Raw genomic sequence first — 15,453 nt, forward strand, 5'->3', positions numbered from 1 at the left:
GGGGTGGAATTACAGTACCTTTCGAAATACAGCACTTCTTTACAGTAATGTACTGTTAAAACAAAGTTTATTTAGAATTTACGGTATAATTTACCAGTTATGCCTAAAATCACCCACAGTGTATTGCGATTTCCGGCAATTTACTGTAAATAATGAATACAGTACTGTTATTTTTATTGTATAATATTGTAAAAACAACACCATTTGTTTTACAGTGTAGGTCCAGCATCATCACATCACCTATGTCGTTCACCCCGTCTGGCAAACAGACTGTTACTCACTCCAGATCTCTGGATAGGCAGACCTGGCAACCCAGACGAGACCTGCAGGACAGGAGACAGCAGGTACAGGGACAAGGTCATTATACACACTTTAGGAATCATGTTATCATATCTATTCCCTTTCCACTAGCAGCTTGGTTTGGCTCTTTCGGGGACTCGTGCCTCCCCCCAAAATATAAGAGATAATAATTTAATGCTACAGACAGCTAAAGCAAACTGTCTGTAACCATGCTAGCATGATAAGTGCACATACAGTATGTTCACATTCACATGTGAATGTACCTTACGTAACATGTTATGTTATCATTCTACATGTCTGAGTTACTGTTTAAACTGTTTTTTTCACTTAAACTGGATGGGAGCCATGTGGGAGAAGCATGTTTGTTAAAGATCATACTGGGATGAAACATTCCTCATTAGTAGAGAATTAAGCACTTAGTCAGTGTCTGATAATGATGTGTTCTAGAGAATAACATTAGATTAGAAATGATGTTTTCTGGATAATCATGTTAGATATGTGAAAGGTCGCCAGGGGAAAGATCTGGTCTTGACCAGGTTAAATGTTATAGACAGACAAGAGTCTCACCTGGATCATCGCAGCTAGCAAGCTGCAATCCGAGTGACTACTCCTGGCTAGCGTCTCTGTCCCGAGCACCAATTATCCTGGAACTAGCCCATGCTAGGCCCATCTCCCGGCTAGCTGAAGAGGTCCATCAGCAACTCCTGGGCTACAATACCTATTCTGCCAACTGGCCTGGACCCCTTTTACTGCCGGTACGGGGTACGGAACCCTGCCGATTCTTCACGACAGGACTACCTACGAAATCTGCTTGATGGGGTTACTCAACTGGCTCCTACGTCACGCGACGTCCCCTGAATGCCCATCTGCTAGCCTGCTATCCACGGCCCGCTAGCTGTCTAGAGCATATCGGACTGTTAGCTAATAGGTCCATCGGACAATTTCTCGTGCCACTACTCCTATTTTGCCAATGGGCCTGGGCTCCTTTTACTACACGAAGCCCTGGTTATCCATCAGGACTGGACCACCAATGTAATCTGCCCAAGGTTTTTTTCCCAACAGGCCCCTCCGTCGCAACGTATCCTGAATGCCCATTTGCTAGCCTGCTAGCCGCGGCCTTCTAGCTGTCTAGACCATAGCTGAATAGATCCATTTGCCAATTGGACTGAACCCCTCTGCTACACGGAACCCTACTAATCCATCATGACTGGTCTATCGACGGAACCGCACGAGGAGGCTACAACAGACTTTCCTCCATCACGACGTCCCTCCCGTACCGGCAGTGGTAGCCTAGTGGTTAGAGCGTTGGACTAGTAACCGAAAGGTTGCACGTTCAAATCCCCGAGCTGACAAGGTACAAATCTGTCGTTCTGCCCCTGAACAGGCAGTTAACCCACTGTTCCTAGGCCGTCATTGAAAATAAGAATTTGTTCTTAACTGACTTGCCTAGTAAAATAAATAAAAAATAAGGCCCTTCTGCTAGCTTGCTAGCCCCGGCCTGCTAGCTGTCTGAATCGCCGTGTCTCCAGCCAGCCCAACCATTCACTGGATCCCTCGGCTATGCATGCCTCTCCCTAATGTCAATATGCCTTGTCCATTACTGTTCTGGTTAGTGATTGTTGTTTTATTTCACTGAAGAGCCTCTAGCCCTGCTCAATATGCCTTAACCAACCATTTAGTTCCACCTCACACATATGCGATGACATCACCTGGTTTAAATGTTTCTAGAGACAATATCTCTCTCATCATCACTCAATGCCTAGGTTTACCTCCAATCACGTCCAGAAACCTGCTCCTTTTACTCTCTGTTCCAAACATACAAGACAACCAGTTCTTATAGGCTTGAGCTGTACACTTGTCCTACTTCTCCTCTGTTCCTCTGGTGATGTAGAGATTAATCCAGGACCTGCAGTTCCTAGCTCCACTCCTATTCTCCAGGTGCTCTCATTTGTTGACTTGTGTAACCGTAAAAGCCTTGGTTTCATGCATTTAACATTAGAAGTCTCCTTCCTAAGTTTGTTTTATTCACTGCTTTAAAACACTCGACCAACCCGGATGTCTTAGCCGTGTCTAAATCCTGGCTTAGGAAGACCACCAAAAACCCTGAAATTTCCATCCCTAACTATAACATTTTCCGCCAAGATAGAACTGCCAAAGGAGGCGGAGTTGCAATCTACTGCAGAGACAGCCTGCAGAGTTCTGTCTTACTATCCAGGTCTGTACCCAAACAATTCGACCTTTCCAGAAACAAGTCTCTCACCATTGCCGCTTGTTATAGACCACCCTCTGCCCCCAGCTGTGCTCTGGACACCATATGTGAATTGATTGCCCACCATCTATCTTCAGAGATCATGCTGCTAGGTCACTGAAACTGGAACATGCTTAACACCCAGGCCATCCTACAATCGAAGCTTGATGCCCTCAATCTCACACAAATTATCAATGAACCTACCAGGTACAACCCCAAATCCGTAAACACGGGCACCCTCATAGAAACCCGCCCTCCAAATACACATTTGCTGTCATCAACCAAGATCTCAGCGATCACTGCCTCATTGCCTGCATCCGTAATGGGTCTGCGGTCAAACGACCACCCCTCATCACTTTCAAACACCCCCTAAAACACTTCAGCGAGCAGGCCTTTCAAATCAACCTGGGTATCCTGGAATGATATTGACCTCATCCCGTGAGTAGAGGATGCCTGGTTATTCTTTATAAGTGCCTTCCTCACCATATTAAATAAGCATGTTACATTAAAAAAAATGTAGAACCAGGAACAGATATAGCCGTTGGTTCACTCCAGACCTGACTGCCCTTGACCAGCACAAAAACTTCCTGTGGCGTACTGTATTAGCATCGAATAGCCCTAGTGATATGCAACTTTTCAGGAAAGTTAGGAACCAATATACACAGGCAGTTAGGAAAGCTAAGGCTAGCTTTTTCAATCAGAAATTTTCATCCTGTAGCACAAACTCAAAAACGTTCTGGGACACTGTAAAGTCCATGGAGAATAAGAGCACCTACTCCCAGCTGCCCACTGCACTGAGGCTAGGAAACACTGTCACCACCGATAGATCCACTATAATTGAGAATTTCAATAAGCATTTTTCTCCGGCTGGCCATGCTTTCCACCTGGCTACCCCTACCCCAGTCAACAGCCCAGCACCCCTACAGCAACTCACCCAAGCCTCCACCACTTCTCCTTCACCCAAATCCAGATAGCTGATGTTCTGAAAGTGCTGCAAAATCTGTACCCCTACAAATCAGCCGGGCTAGACAATCTGGACCCTCTCTTTTGTAAGATTATCTGCCAAAATTGTTGCAACCCTTATTACTAGCCTGTTCAACCACTCTTTAGTATCGTCTGACATTCCCATAGATTGGAAAGCTGCCGCGATCATCCCCCTCTTCAATGTGGGAGACACCAAAACGGCTACAGACCTATATCTATTCTACCCTGCCTTTCTAAGGTATTCGAAAGCCAAGTTAACAAACAGATATGCTATGCAATCTGGTTTCAGAGCTAGTCATGGGTGAACCTCAGCCACACCCTAAACAGTATCATAACCGCCATCGATAAGAGACAATACTGTGCAGTCGTATTCATCGACCTGGCTAAGACTTTCGACTCTGTCAATCACCACATTATTATCGGCAGACTAAACAGCCTTGGTTTCTCAAATGACTGCCTCGCCTGGTTCACCAACTACTTATCTGATAGAGTTCAGTATGTCAAATCGGAGGGCCTGTTGTCTGGACCTCTAGCAGTCTCTATGAGGGTGCCACAGGGTTCAGTTCTCGGGCGGACTCTCTTCTCTGTATACATCAATGATGTCGCTCTTGCTGCTGGTGATTCTCTGATCCTCCTCTACGCAGACGACGCCATTCTGTATACTTCTGGTCCTTATTTGGACACTGTGTTAACTAACCTCCAGACGACCTTCAATGCCATACAACTCTCCTTCCGTGGCCTCCAACTGCTCTTAAATGCAAGTAAATCAAAATGCATGCTTTTCAACCGATCACTGCCCGCACCTGCCCACCCGTCCAGCATCACTACTCTGGACGGTTCTGACTTAGAATATGTGGACAACACCTTCCAGACTCACATTAAGCATCTCCAATCCAAAATTAAATCTAGAATCAGCTTCCTATTTCGCAACAAAGCATCCTTCACCCCATATACTACCTACCACTGCGACCTGTACGCTCTCGTTGCCTGGCCCTCGCTTCATACTCGTCGCCAAACCCACTGGCTCCAGGTCATCTATAAGTCCCTGCTAGATAAAGACCCGCCTTATCTCAGCTCACTGGTCACCATAGCAGCACCCACCCGTAGCACGCGCTCCAGCAGGTATATCTCACTGGTCACCCCAAATGCCAATTCCTCCATTGGCCGCCCTTTCCTTCCAGTTCTCTGCTGCCAATGACTGGAACAAACTGCAAAAATCACTGAAGCCGGAGACTCATATCTCCCTCACTAACTTTAATCACCAGCTGTCAGAGCAGCTCACAGATCACTGCACATGTACATAGCCCATCTGTAATATAGCCCATCCAACTACCTCATCCCCATACTGTATTTATTTATTTAGCTCCTTTGCACCCCAGTATCTCTACTTGCACATTCATCTTCTGCACATCAATTACTCCAGTGTTTAAATGGTATATTGCAATTACTTCGCCACCACGGCCTATTTATTGCCTTACCTACCTTATCTTACCTCATTTGCACACACTGTATAAAGATTTTTTCTACTATATTATTTACTGTATTTTTGTTTATTCCATGTGTAACTCTGTGTTGTATGTGTCGAACTGCTTTGCTTTATTCTTGGCCAGGTTGCAGTTGTAGTTGAGAATTTGTTTTCAACTAGCCTACCCGGACAAATAAAAGTGAATTAAAACATTTAAAAAAACTACAAGGTGGCTGAGAGCCTCAAGTTGCTGACACAGACCACCTGTGAGGGAGAAAAAACACATATTTAATCAGAAAATGTTTTATAACTGTACTTATCTGATTTGTCACCTGAGGGGAGTTTGTACAATTTTCATACCAAACTGATTATATTCTAATGTGAAGTGAATTGGGCAGAAACAATCGTCAATAGTCAAAGTATGATTATATCTTTAATCTGCTCATCTCACCCGGCATCTAAAACCTACCTGAGGTATCGTGACTAATGAGAAGGTGTGAAGGTGTTAGCCAGCTGTCACTCACGTGCTGGTTAGACATGGGCCAGGCTCAACATGTTCATACTGTAGGTGTTCTGTGTGTTTCGAAGAGAGTATAAAGTATGTGATGGGTATGCATCAGCAAGTGTGTCACTTGTGAGGCCTTAAGCCACATTGATCTTCCTGTCAATGTGTGTTTGGGAATGCCTACTTACGTGTGTGTGTATGTATGCCTTTGTGTGTGTATGCGTGTGCATGCGAGACTCACATGTCAGTGAGGCCAAAGGCCAGGTCCAGCATGTCATTCTCCTCATCAATGATGGGCCCCAGCTGGTCGTACCCCTTCTGATCCAGGATCACATGACAGGTGGAACAGGCCAGGGTCCCCTCACACGCACCTGGGGAACACACACACGCAATCAAACTGTCAAGACACAGCTTATACTATATCAATATAGCTAATGAACTCAGACCTGGTGAAATGTGCTATATCAATGTAAAGCATTAAATTAATATCATGTCTGGTTCTGGATGAATCCCTAGACACTCTGGCGCTGTGCTATCTGGGGAGTTGAGTGTAGGGGGTTAGTGGTGGGTGGGTCATTCTGGCAAACCCCCCAGCCTCCAAAATTGCTCCATTCTGAGTAACGGAATGCCTTATTATGTTGGATGTAATTCACTGTAGAGCATAATTCATTCCAGGGACACAGGTCAGTGCGAGTGAGGTAAGACCTCCCCAGTCAGTTCAGCTCCAATTAGTATTGGCCCTTCTGATGGTACTGCTGAGTACCTCTAGCATCTCTCTTTGTTGATGCTTGTTGATGGTTACAAAGCCCTTACAAAGCCATGAGCTAATTCTGGCTCTGCATCACCATCATATGGGCTGTATCCCTCAGAGACTACAGGATGAATGGATGAGAATATGATACTTTATTAGGATATCAATGTGATGATGTGAATGAAGGTCAACTGTGATACAAGTCAGTATTTGACGTCCTTCCATGTCTGAGGACGTCGGGAGATTATGTGGGAAATGACCACTAGGGGCAACAGTGAGTTCTGTTACCTTCAAGTAGGTTTCAGTTTTGCTGGGGTGTTGTGAATTGGCGTAAGCATTTGCCTCTGATTCCAAAAGTTGCAAGTTCAAATCCAGTGATAGAAAATTGTCTTTGAGATTTTTGTTTTAAGCCTATCGCAAACCATATACACACACACACACACACACACACACACACACACACACACACACACACACACACACACACACACACACTACTCATTCAAGGGTTTTTCTTTGTTTTGACTATTTTCTACATTGTATAATATTAGTGAAGATATCAAAACTATGAAATAACACATATGGAATCATGTTGTAACCAAAAAAGTGTTAAACAAATCAAAATATATTTTAGATTTTAGATTCTTCAAAGTAACCACCCTTTGCCTTGATGACAGCTTTGCACACTCTTGGCATTCTCTCAACCAGCTTCACCTGGAATGCTTTTCCAACAATCTTGAAGGAGTTCCCACAATTGCTGAGCACTTGTTGGCTGATTTTCCTTCACTCTGTGGTCCAACTCATCCCAAACCATCTCAATTGGGTTGAGGTTGGGTGATTGTGGAGGCCAGGTCATCTGATGCAGCACTCCATCACTCTCCTTCTTGGTCAAATAGCCCTTACACAGCCTGGAGGTGTGTTTTGGGTCATTGTCCTGTTGAAAAACAAATGATAGTCCCACTAAGCACTAACCGGATGGGATGGTGTATCGCTGCAGAATGCTGTGGTAGCCATGCTGGTTAAGTGTGCCTTGAATTCTAAATAAATCACAGACAGTGTCACCAGCAAAGCACCCCCACACCTCCTCCTCCATGCTTCACACATGCAGAGATCATCCGTTCACCTACTCTGCATCTCACAAAGACACGGCGGTTGAAATCTAAAATCTAAAATTTGGACTCATCTGACAAAAGGACAGATGACACCTGTCCATCTACCTGTCCATCTACACATATTTGATACACTGTCGATTTTGCAGGTTTTCCAACTTACAAATTACAGACCTCTACATGCTTTGTATCATAGGTACACTTCAACTGTGAGAGACGGAATCTAAAACAAAAATCCAGAAAATCACATTGTATGATTTTTAAGTAATTAATTTGCATTTTATTGCATGACATAAGTATTTGATACATCAGAAAAGCAGAACTTAATATTTGGTACAGAAACCTTTGTTTGCAATTACAGAGATCATACGTTTCCTGTAATTCTTGACCAGGTTTGCACACACTGCAGCAGGGATTTTGGCCCACTCCTCCATACAGACCTTCTCCAGATCCTTTAGGTTTCGGGGCTGTCGCTGGGTAATACCGACTTTCAGCTCCCTCCAAAGATTTTCTATTGGGTTCAGGTCTGGAGACTGGCTAGGCCACTCCAGGACCTTGAGATGCTTCTTATGGAGCCACTCATTAGTTGCCTTGGCTGTGTGTTTCGGGTCGCTGTCATGCTGGAAGACCCAGCCAAGACCCATCTTCAATGCTTTTACTGAGGGAAGGAGGTTGTTGGCCAAGATCTCGCGATACATGACCCCATCCATCCTCCCCTCAATACGGTGCAGTCGTCCTTTCCCCTTTGCAGAAAAGCATCCCCAAAGAATGAAGTTTCCACCTCCATGCTTCACGGTTGGGATGGTGTTCTTGGGGTTGTACTCATCCTTCTTCTTCCTCCAAACACAGCGAGTGGAGTTTAGACCTTAAAGCTCTATTTTTGTCTCATCAGACCACATGATCTTCTCCCATTCCTCCTCTGGATCATCCAGATGGTATTTAGCAAACTTCAGACGGGCCTGGACATGCACTGGCTTCAGCAGGGGGACCTTGCGTGCGCTGCAGGATTTTAATCCATGACGGCGTAGTGTGTTACTAATGGTTTTCTTTGAGACTGTGGTCCCAGCTCTCTTCAGGTCATTGACCATGTCCTGCCGTGTAGTTCTGGGCTGATCCCTCACCTTCCTCATGATCATTGATGCCCTACAAGGTGAGATCTTACATGGAGCCCTAGACCGAGGATGATTGACCGTCATCTTGAACTTCTTCCATTTTCTAATAATTGCGCCAACAGTTGTTGCCTTCTCACCAAGCTGCTTGCCTATTGTCCTGTAGCCCATCCCAGCCTTGTGCAGGTCTACAATTTTATCCCTGATGTCCTTTCACAGCTCTCTGGTCTTGGCCATTGTGGAGAGGTTGGAGTCTGTTTGATTGAGTGTGTGGACAGGTGTCTTTTACACAGGTAACAAGTTCAAACAGGTGCAGTTAATACAGGTAATGAGTGGAGAACAGGAAGGCTTCTTAAAGAACAACTAACAGGTCTGTGAGAGCCGGAATTCTTACTGGTTGGCAGGTGATCAAATACTTATGTCATGCAATAAAATGCAAATTAATTACTTAAAAATCATACAATGTGATTTTCTGGATTTTTGTTTTAGATTCCGTCTCTCACAGTTGAAGTGTACCTATGATAAAAATTACAGACCTCTACATGCTTTGTAAGTGGGAAAACCTGCAAAATCGGCAGTGTATCAAATTATTTTTCTCCCCGCTGTATATGGCACGGCTGTCAATTGTTTGGTCCTTAAGAAACTGGTATACTTTTTATTTATCACAATTTTCTTTAACCAATTATTGTCTTTAATGCAGGGCCGACAGAGAAGTTCCTTACTTTTTCCCCCTTCCTCTTTCCTCTTCCATTTTTGCGGTAATGCAAAAAACAATTAGTTGGGTGTAATTTTGGGTAGAGCAGACATTTCCATATGTTTTTGTTAGCTGCATGTGTGACAACTCCACAAGTAATATTTATGATATCATTTTCGAAGATTATACCTTTTTTTAATTTAAAAAAAGTATTTTTAACAATTAATATATTTGAGTTTAACCAGAATATTTGTTGTATTATTAGTTCTTTCTTTTCTGGTGGATTAAATTGAAATTGCAACAAACTTTCTATGGCTAGTTTTAAAAATAGCAATTTGGGAGATAATTTCCTTTTCAAATAACTGAAAGTGAGAGGTTGTAATCTGAATAAAGGGGAAAAGGCCATTCTTGAACATAGGGTGAGACATTCTCACTAATTTGCTAGAGAACCAGTTTGGATTTAAATATAACTTTTGTATAACTGAAGCCTTACCTTAACCATTCAGAGTTAATGCCTAACCTTAAGATTTCTGAGTTAATGTCTAAACTTAACCATAACCTTAAACATGTGGAGTTAATGCCTAAACTTAACCTTAAACACTTTTGACATTTGAGAAACATGTATGCACATCTAATTCTGATGTGAGACTGTGAGAGCTAGTTGGAATGATATCCAAGGCCATTCTCCATTATGAACGGTATGTACAGAGTACACAGGGTTGGGTGTTGAAACCAGGCAGAACAAAGGTAGCCATACTGCACAGGTTTGAATGTGTCACCTTGGAGTTGTACTTCTGTAAGATATGTAATGACTGTATAGCTTTGCTCAACTGTTACTGCTGAAGTTTAAACTGGACTAGATGTTTCTAAAGAATTTGCGTTGGGGAACTACAAAGGAAAAGGATGTAATACAATGAGACTGTACATTGCAGACCACTCTGTACTGGATTAGATCATGTACATTACAGATGTTGACTACATTACAATTTAAATACATTACAGTGCACTGTACATTGCTGGTTTAGGACATCATGTTTCTAAATTCTTCCAGCTCAAAGGGTGAGGGATAAGCGATGATGTATATCAGGATCTATCGGTAGAGCAGAGCCCAAGACTTGACTGACTTTCGTTTAGTTCATTTGATTGAAACGTTTGGGGGAACACATCATTGTATTACCTTCACCCTGCAGTTTCAGTATGGGGAGAGTGAGTGAGTGAGTGAGTGAGTGAGTGAGTGAGTGAGTGAGTGAGTGAGGCGCCATGCCATGTGTGTGGTTGGAGCTAAAAACATTGTTTTGTTCATTTGATGGGACATGGACGTCCAGAAGGCTCAGAGGATCAAGGCACTATAAAGTTCTGGAGCTACTGGATTAAGGTCTACTCTAAGGCATGTAGCGGTTTTCACTGTGAGAGGCGAGAGGTTGGGAGCTTTACACCTGGCTGAGCCACGCGTTGGGTTCATTCAAAACACAGTTCCACCCACACCCTGGACCAGCCCAGAAACAGTCCATTAAAATCAGTTCAGCCTATGAAATGCACATTCCATTCAGGACGTCCTTCCTTCTGCGAGAGGAGAGTTCTCTATGAATAAGGAGAATGTTATCGGAGCACTTGGTTTTTACCAGCCTTGGCCTCACATGGTCCAAGTAGGATTGAGAACGAATGGAGTCCCTCTCTCTCTCCTTTCCCTTCGCGCCTCTTACACTGTTCTGCAGCCACATTCCACCCGCTAACGAACTCTTTCTGCAGCCCCACCCAGGGCCTCTTTGGCTTAACTACTTTCTCCAGGCCCTCCATCAACATTGTTGATAACTTTGCACCCAATTTGAGTTTCTTCTTTATTAGTCTGGGTTGCCAGATATGCCTGTCCAACTTAATGGTTGCATTTAGGTTATTGCTTGTGGCTGTGCGGGCCATTGCGAGCCCCACATGATTTGACACGAGGTGTTAGTTTAGTAGAAATCCAGCAATACTTTGAGGGCCGGGAGTTCAGTAGCCCTGCCGTAGAGGTCTTATATAGCAGTGATTCTCAACTGGTGGGTCACAAGCAAAATTTGGGTCGCCGGAAGTTTTGAATGGGTCACGGGAGTCTGAGTAAGAAAAACACAAAAAAAACATACAGTACGAGTGGAAAGTTTGACACAGCTACTCATTCAAGGGTTTTCTTTGTTTTTATTATTTTCTACACTGTAGAATAATAGTGTGGAATCACATAACACATATGGAATCATATAGTAACCACAAAAAAAGTATTAAACAAATCAAAATATATTTTAGATTCTTCAAAGGAGCCACCCTTTGCATGTTCTTGGCATTCTGTCAACCAGCTTTATGCAGTAGTCACTAAGAATTAACTAAGAATGCGATAAATGTAGGTTTTTCCTCATAAAAACGAATAATTGTACATTTCTTACACACGTATGACAAGTACCTAACCTGAGGACAGTGTTAATAACAGAATGTGAAAATCAAGACAATTAAGTGTCTCTTTTGGAAATGTTTTTAACATGAAATGATTCACCAGATTACTCTAAAATTAACCATGTTGAAGTCCTGACATCTGCAAAAGAAGAGAACACCAGACCGGTTTTCCAGACCGGAGTCCTTCCAGGGATCCAGATTGTATCATGTCAATGCCTAAATAGGACAGATGTGCACGAGAAAAGAGCAGAAAAGAGTGACAGAGGAAGAGAAAGGGAAATATAGAGCGAGAAAGAAAGCCTTGAAAACATCAAAGGTGACGTTGCTGACGCATATTGTGTTCATCCCCTCTCTTTGACCCTCTCTCTCTCGCTCTCTCCCTGCTGCTTCTTCTCTGCCTCCCTCCACCGGTTCTATCACTATGTCTGGATAGACTGTTTGATCCTGGGGCTCATCCATATAAAGTCATGCAAATATTTAGTGGAAACCAACCAAACGTGCCCAGAGTGCCAGAGGTAAATGGGCAGCATGTTGAAGTGCCACTCTTAGTGAGAGGGTGACAGTCTTACTACATGCCCTAATATGGACACAATGCCATACCATCCTCCATCTTCTTCTCAGCTTATTCTGGGAAATGTGTCTTGGATCTTATCAAATAAACACAGCATCAGAAATATGGACCCATGTTGGCAATTTCCAGGATGCCAACAGTGCATGCACCATATACAGTAAAGCATTTAACCAGGACTGTATCCACTTGTCTGTTGACCAATTTCACCATGGCACACCAAACTTACCAAAGCCATCGATATATACGTTTTGGTCGACGACCAGGTCTAGAAAACTGTTGCCCTTGGCACAGGAAGTGGTGATCTTCTGCCTGTCACGGTTGATGAAATAGTGTCACGGTTGAAGAAATAGACTGTCACCTTCTCCTCTGACCTAGAGTATGGGAGAGCGAGTAAATGGAGACAGAATGAGACAGAATGAGAGCGTGAGAGAGAGGTGGGATCATTCAAGTGTATTCAGGTGTATACTGTACATTACTCTTCAGGTGAGCCAAGAATAGCATCATAAAACCTTCACAGGATCAAAACATATTGGACTGCCTTTGAACCCAACTGAAATGAGTTTACATGATGTATGTTAGCGGTGCAAATACATTTAGTTGAAGCCTCAAAAGGACCAAAGTATCCAGGTAATGCTACCCACACACACATCATTCTATTATTTTTCAGTTACTCTTTTTCTTAGAAAAACTAAAACATAGTTTCACTGATATGTAGGCTTTTAGTGGATGGTCGACAAACTCTGGTGCTGCTTTAGTGCTGTCTGGTCACAGTACCAAGTATCCCCTCGTCTTACTACATCATCTGAAAAAAAGCAACACTGTCTGTTCAGTATCCAACACTGTAGTGGTTTGGTTGCCAGAGCACAGCACCCAAACACCATCAACATAACAGACTTTTACAAGGCAGACTGTTCTGTGTGCTGTGCTGTACTGTGTTGGCCAGAGGCTTTGGTTTATAGAGTTAGACAATAAGAACAACACACTTTCTCTGTTTGTACTCTAACATGCCGAATCACTGCCATGGGGGTTTAAAACCTCTTAAGGATCAGACCCTTTTTTCATATTTTTGCCTAAAATTACATACCCAAATCTAACTGCCTGTAGCTCAGGACCTGAAGCAAGGATATTCTTAATATAATTTGAAAATAAACACTTTGACGTTTGTGGAAATGTGAAATTAATGTAAGAGAATATAACACATTAGATCTGGTAAAAGATAATACAAAGAAAAAACATATTTGAAATGCAAGAGAAAGGCCTTAACGTATTTTATCATCAAGACTGCCCGGTGTGCCTAATTGGTTTATTAATACATTTTCAAGTTCATAATTGTGCACGCTCCTCAAACAATAGCATGGTATTCTTTCACTTTAATAGCTACTGTAAAGTGGAAAGTGCAGTTAGATTAGCAATAATTTAAGCTTTCTGCCCATATCAGATATGTCTATGTCCTGGGAAAAAATGTTGTTACTTACAACCTAATGCTAATCACATTAGCCTACGTTAGCACAACCGTCCCGTAGGGGGACACCGATCCCGTAGAGGTTTTAACAGAGGTCAGACCGAGAGCTTGATAACTGTCATGTCAGTCAGTGCTCCTCCCCCCTATGCAAACAAACAGTCTTCATTGTAACCAGACAACATGTTTTAGTCAAGGTCAAAGTGTTCATGCTGCTGCCACTAACAATTTAGTTATTAATTTAAATACCAAAGGCTACTACAAGAAATGTGAAATACTAATTAAATATTTCAAATGCAATCAGGGAAGGACTGGTCATCTGGTATTTCAGGCAAATGCCAGATGAGCTGATCCATTTTTAGCCCAGTACAGTACAGTCTGCAAAATTAGAATTAACTGACTACAACTTGGGGTCATAATGGGAAAAAAATGGGCCGGTGTGTTATAAATGCCAGGGATGATTTCTGGTCTAAGTCCGCCTCTGAATTAAATACTAAATCAAAAGAGTAAACAGCACATACAAGGGAAGGGAGTGTCCTCAGCACACAGTGGTTTATGGTAATATTTTGCTGCCCTCTTGTGTCTACATGTGAGAAGACAGTTTTGGCATGGAGTCGCCACACCTTCTCCCTGAAGAGTGCACCTGCTCACTCTCTCTAATGAATTAAAGAAATTCAATAAAAATACAATTTTATTGGTTGCATACACTTATTTTGCAGATGCTCATGTTTCTAACTCCAACAGTGTAGTAACACCTGACAATACAAAACAATACACACAAATTCCCCAAAATAAAAATATACACATTAAGAAATGTCAGAACGAGCAACATCAGAGTCCGGAATATATATATATATATATATACATATATATATATATATACACACACTGAGTGTACAAAACATTAGGAACACCTGCTCTTTCCATGACATAGACTGACCAGGTGAATCCAGGTGAAAGCTATGATCCCTTATTGATGTCACCTGTTAAATCCACTTTGATCAGTGTAGATGAAGGGGAGGAGACAGGTTATAGAAAGATTTTTAAGCCTTGAGATAATTGAGATACGGATTGTGTATATGTCCCATTCAGAGGGTGAATGGACAAGACAGAAGATTTAAGTGCTTTTGAACGGGGTATGGTAGTAGGTGCCAGGCGCATCGGTTTGTGTCAATAACTGCAACGCTGCTGGGTTTTTCCACACTCAATAGTTTTCAGTGTGTATGAAGAATGGTCCCCTACCCAACGGACATCCAGCCAAGTGCAGGCCAGTGGTCGCAAACGGGTCATTGATGAGAGAGGACAATGGAAGCTGACACGAATTGTGCAACGTAACAGACGGGCACAGTTATTCAACTCACAGTCGAGTACAACATTGGTGCCCAAATACCTAGGGTATGGAGAAAACCACATGAGTACATGCATCCATCATGCCGCGAGTCAAAATTGCAGGCCGGTGGTGATGAAGGTGTGGGGTGAGTTTTCATGGCACACATTGGGCCCCTTGATAAAAGTAGATCAATGTTTGAATGTCACAGGATATCTGAACATCATTGCCAATCAGATGCATTCCTTCATGGAAGCAGTGTATCCACCTGCAAATAGATTTTTTTCATCAGGATAATACCCATGCCACAAGGCTAGGATTGTCCAGGAATGGTTCCACAAATGCCAATTCAGTTTACTGCAGTGGCCTGCCCAGTCACCAGATCTCAATCCAATTGAGCATCTCTGTGATGAGATGGAACAAGCTATTCGGAGTAGAGATCCACTACCAGACAACTTGACACAACTGTGGAAACATTGGAATCAACATGGGCCAGTATCCCTGTGGATC

At 42.9% G+C, this 15,453-nt stretch overlaps 1 protein-coding gene across 1 annotated transcript; it reads right to left on the reverse strand.

Moving 5' to 3' along the window:
• Positions 1-277: 277 nt before the first annotated feature.
• On the reverse strand, positions 278-12,483 carry LOC115116555 (adrenodoxin-like; the record flags this gene model as incomplete). The annotated part of the gene is made up of 3 exons (XM_065005750.1): positions 278-323; positions 5,744-5,873; positions 12,384-12,483. Coding segments are annotated over 3 exons (276 nt in total), but the record flags the coding sequence as incomplete, so codon positions are not given.
• Between the last annotated feature and the right edge of the window lie 2,970 nt (positions 12,484-15,453).

The sequence above is a fragment of the Oncorhynchus nerka genome, linkage group LG3 (assembly GCF_034236695.1).
Source record: "Oncorhynchus nerka isolate Pitt River linkage group LG3, Oner_Uvic_2.0, whole genome shotgun sequence".
NCBI lineage: Eukaryota > Metazoa > Chordata > Actinopteri > Salmoniformes > Salmonidae > Oncorhynchus > Oncorhynchus nerka.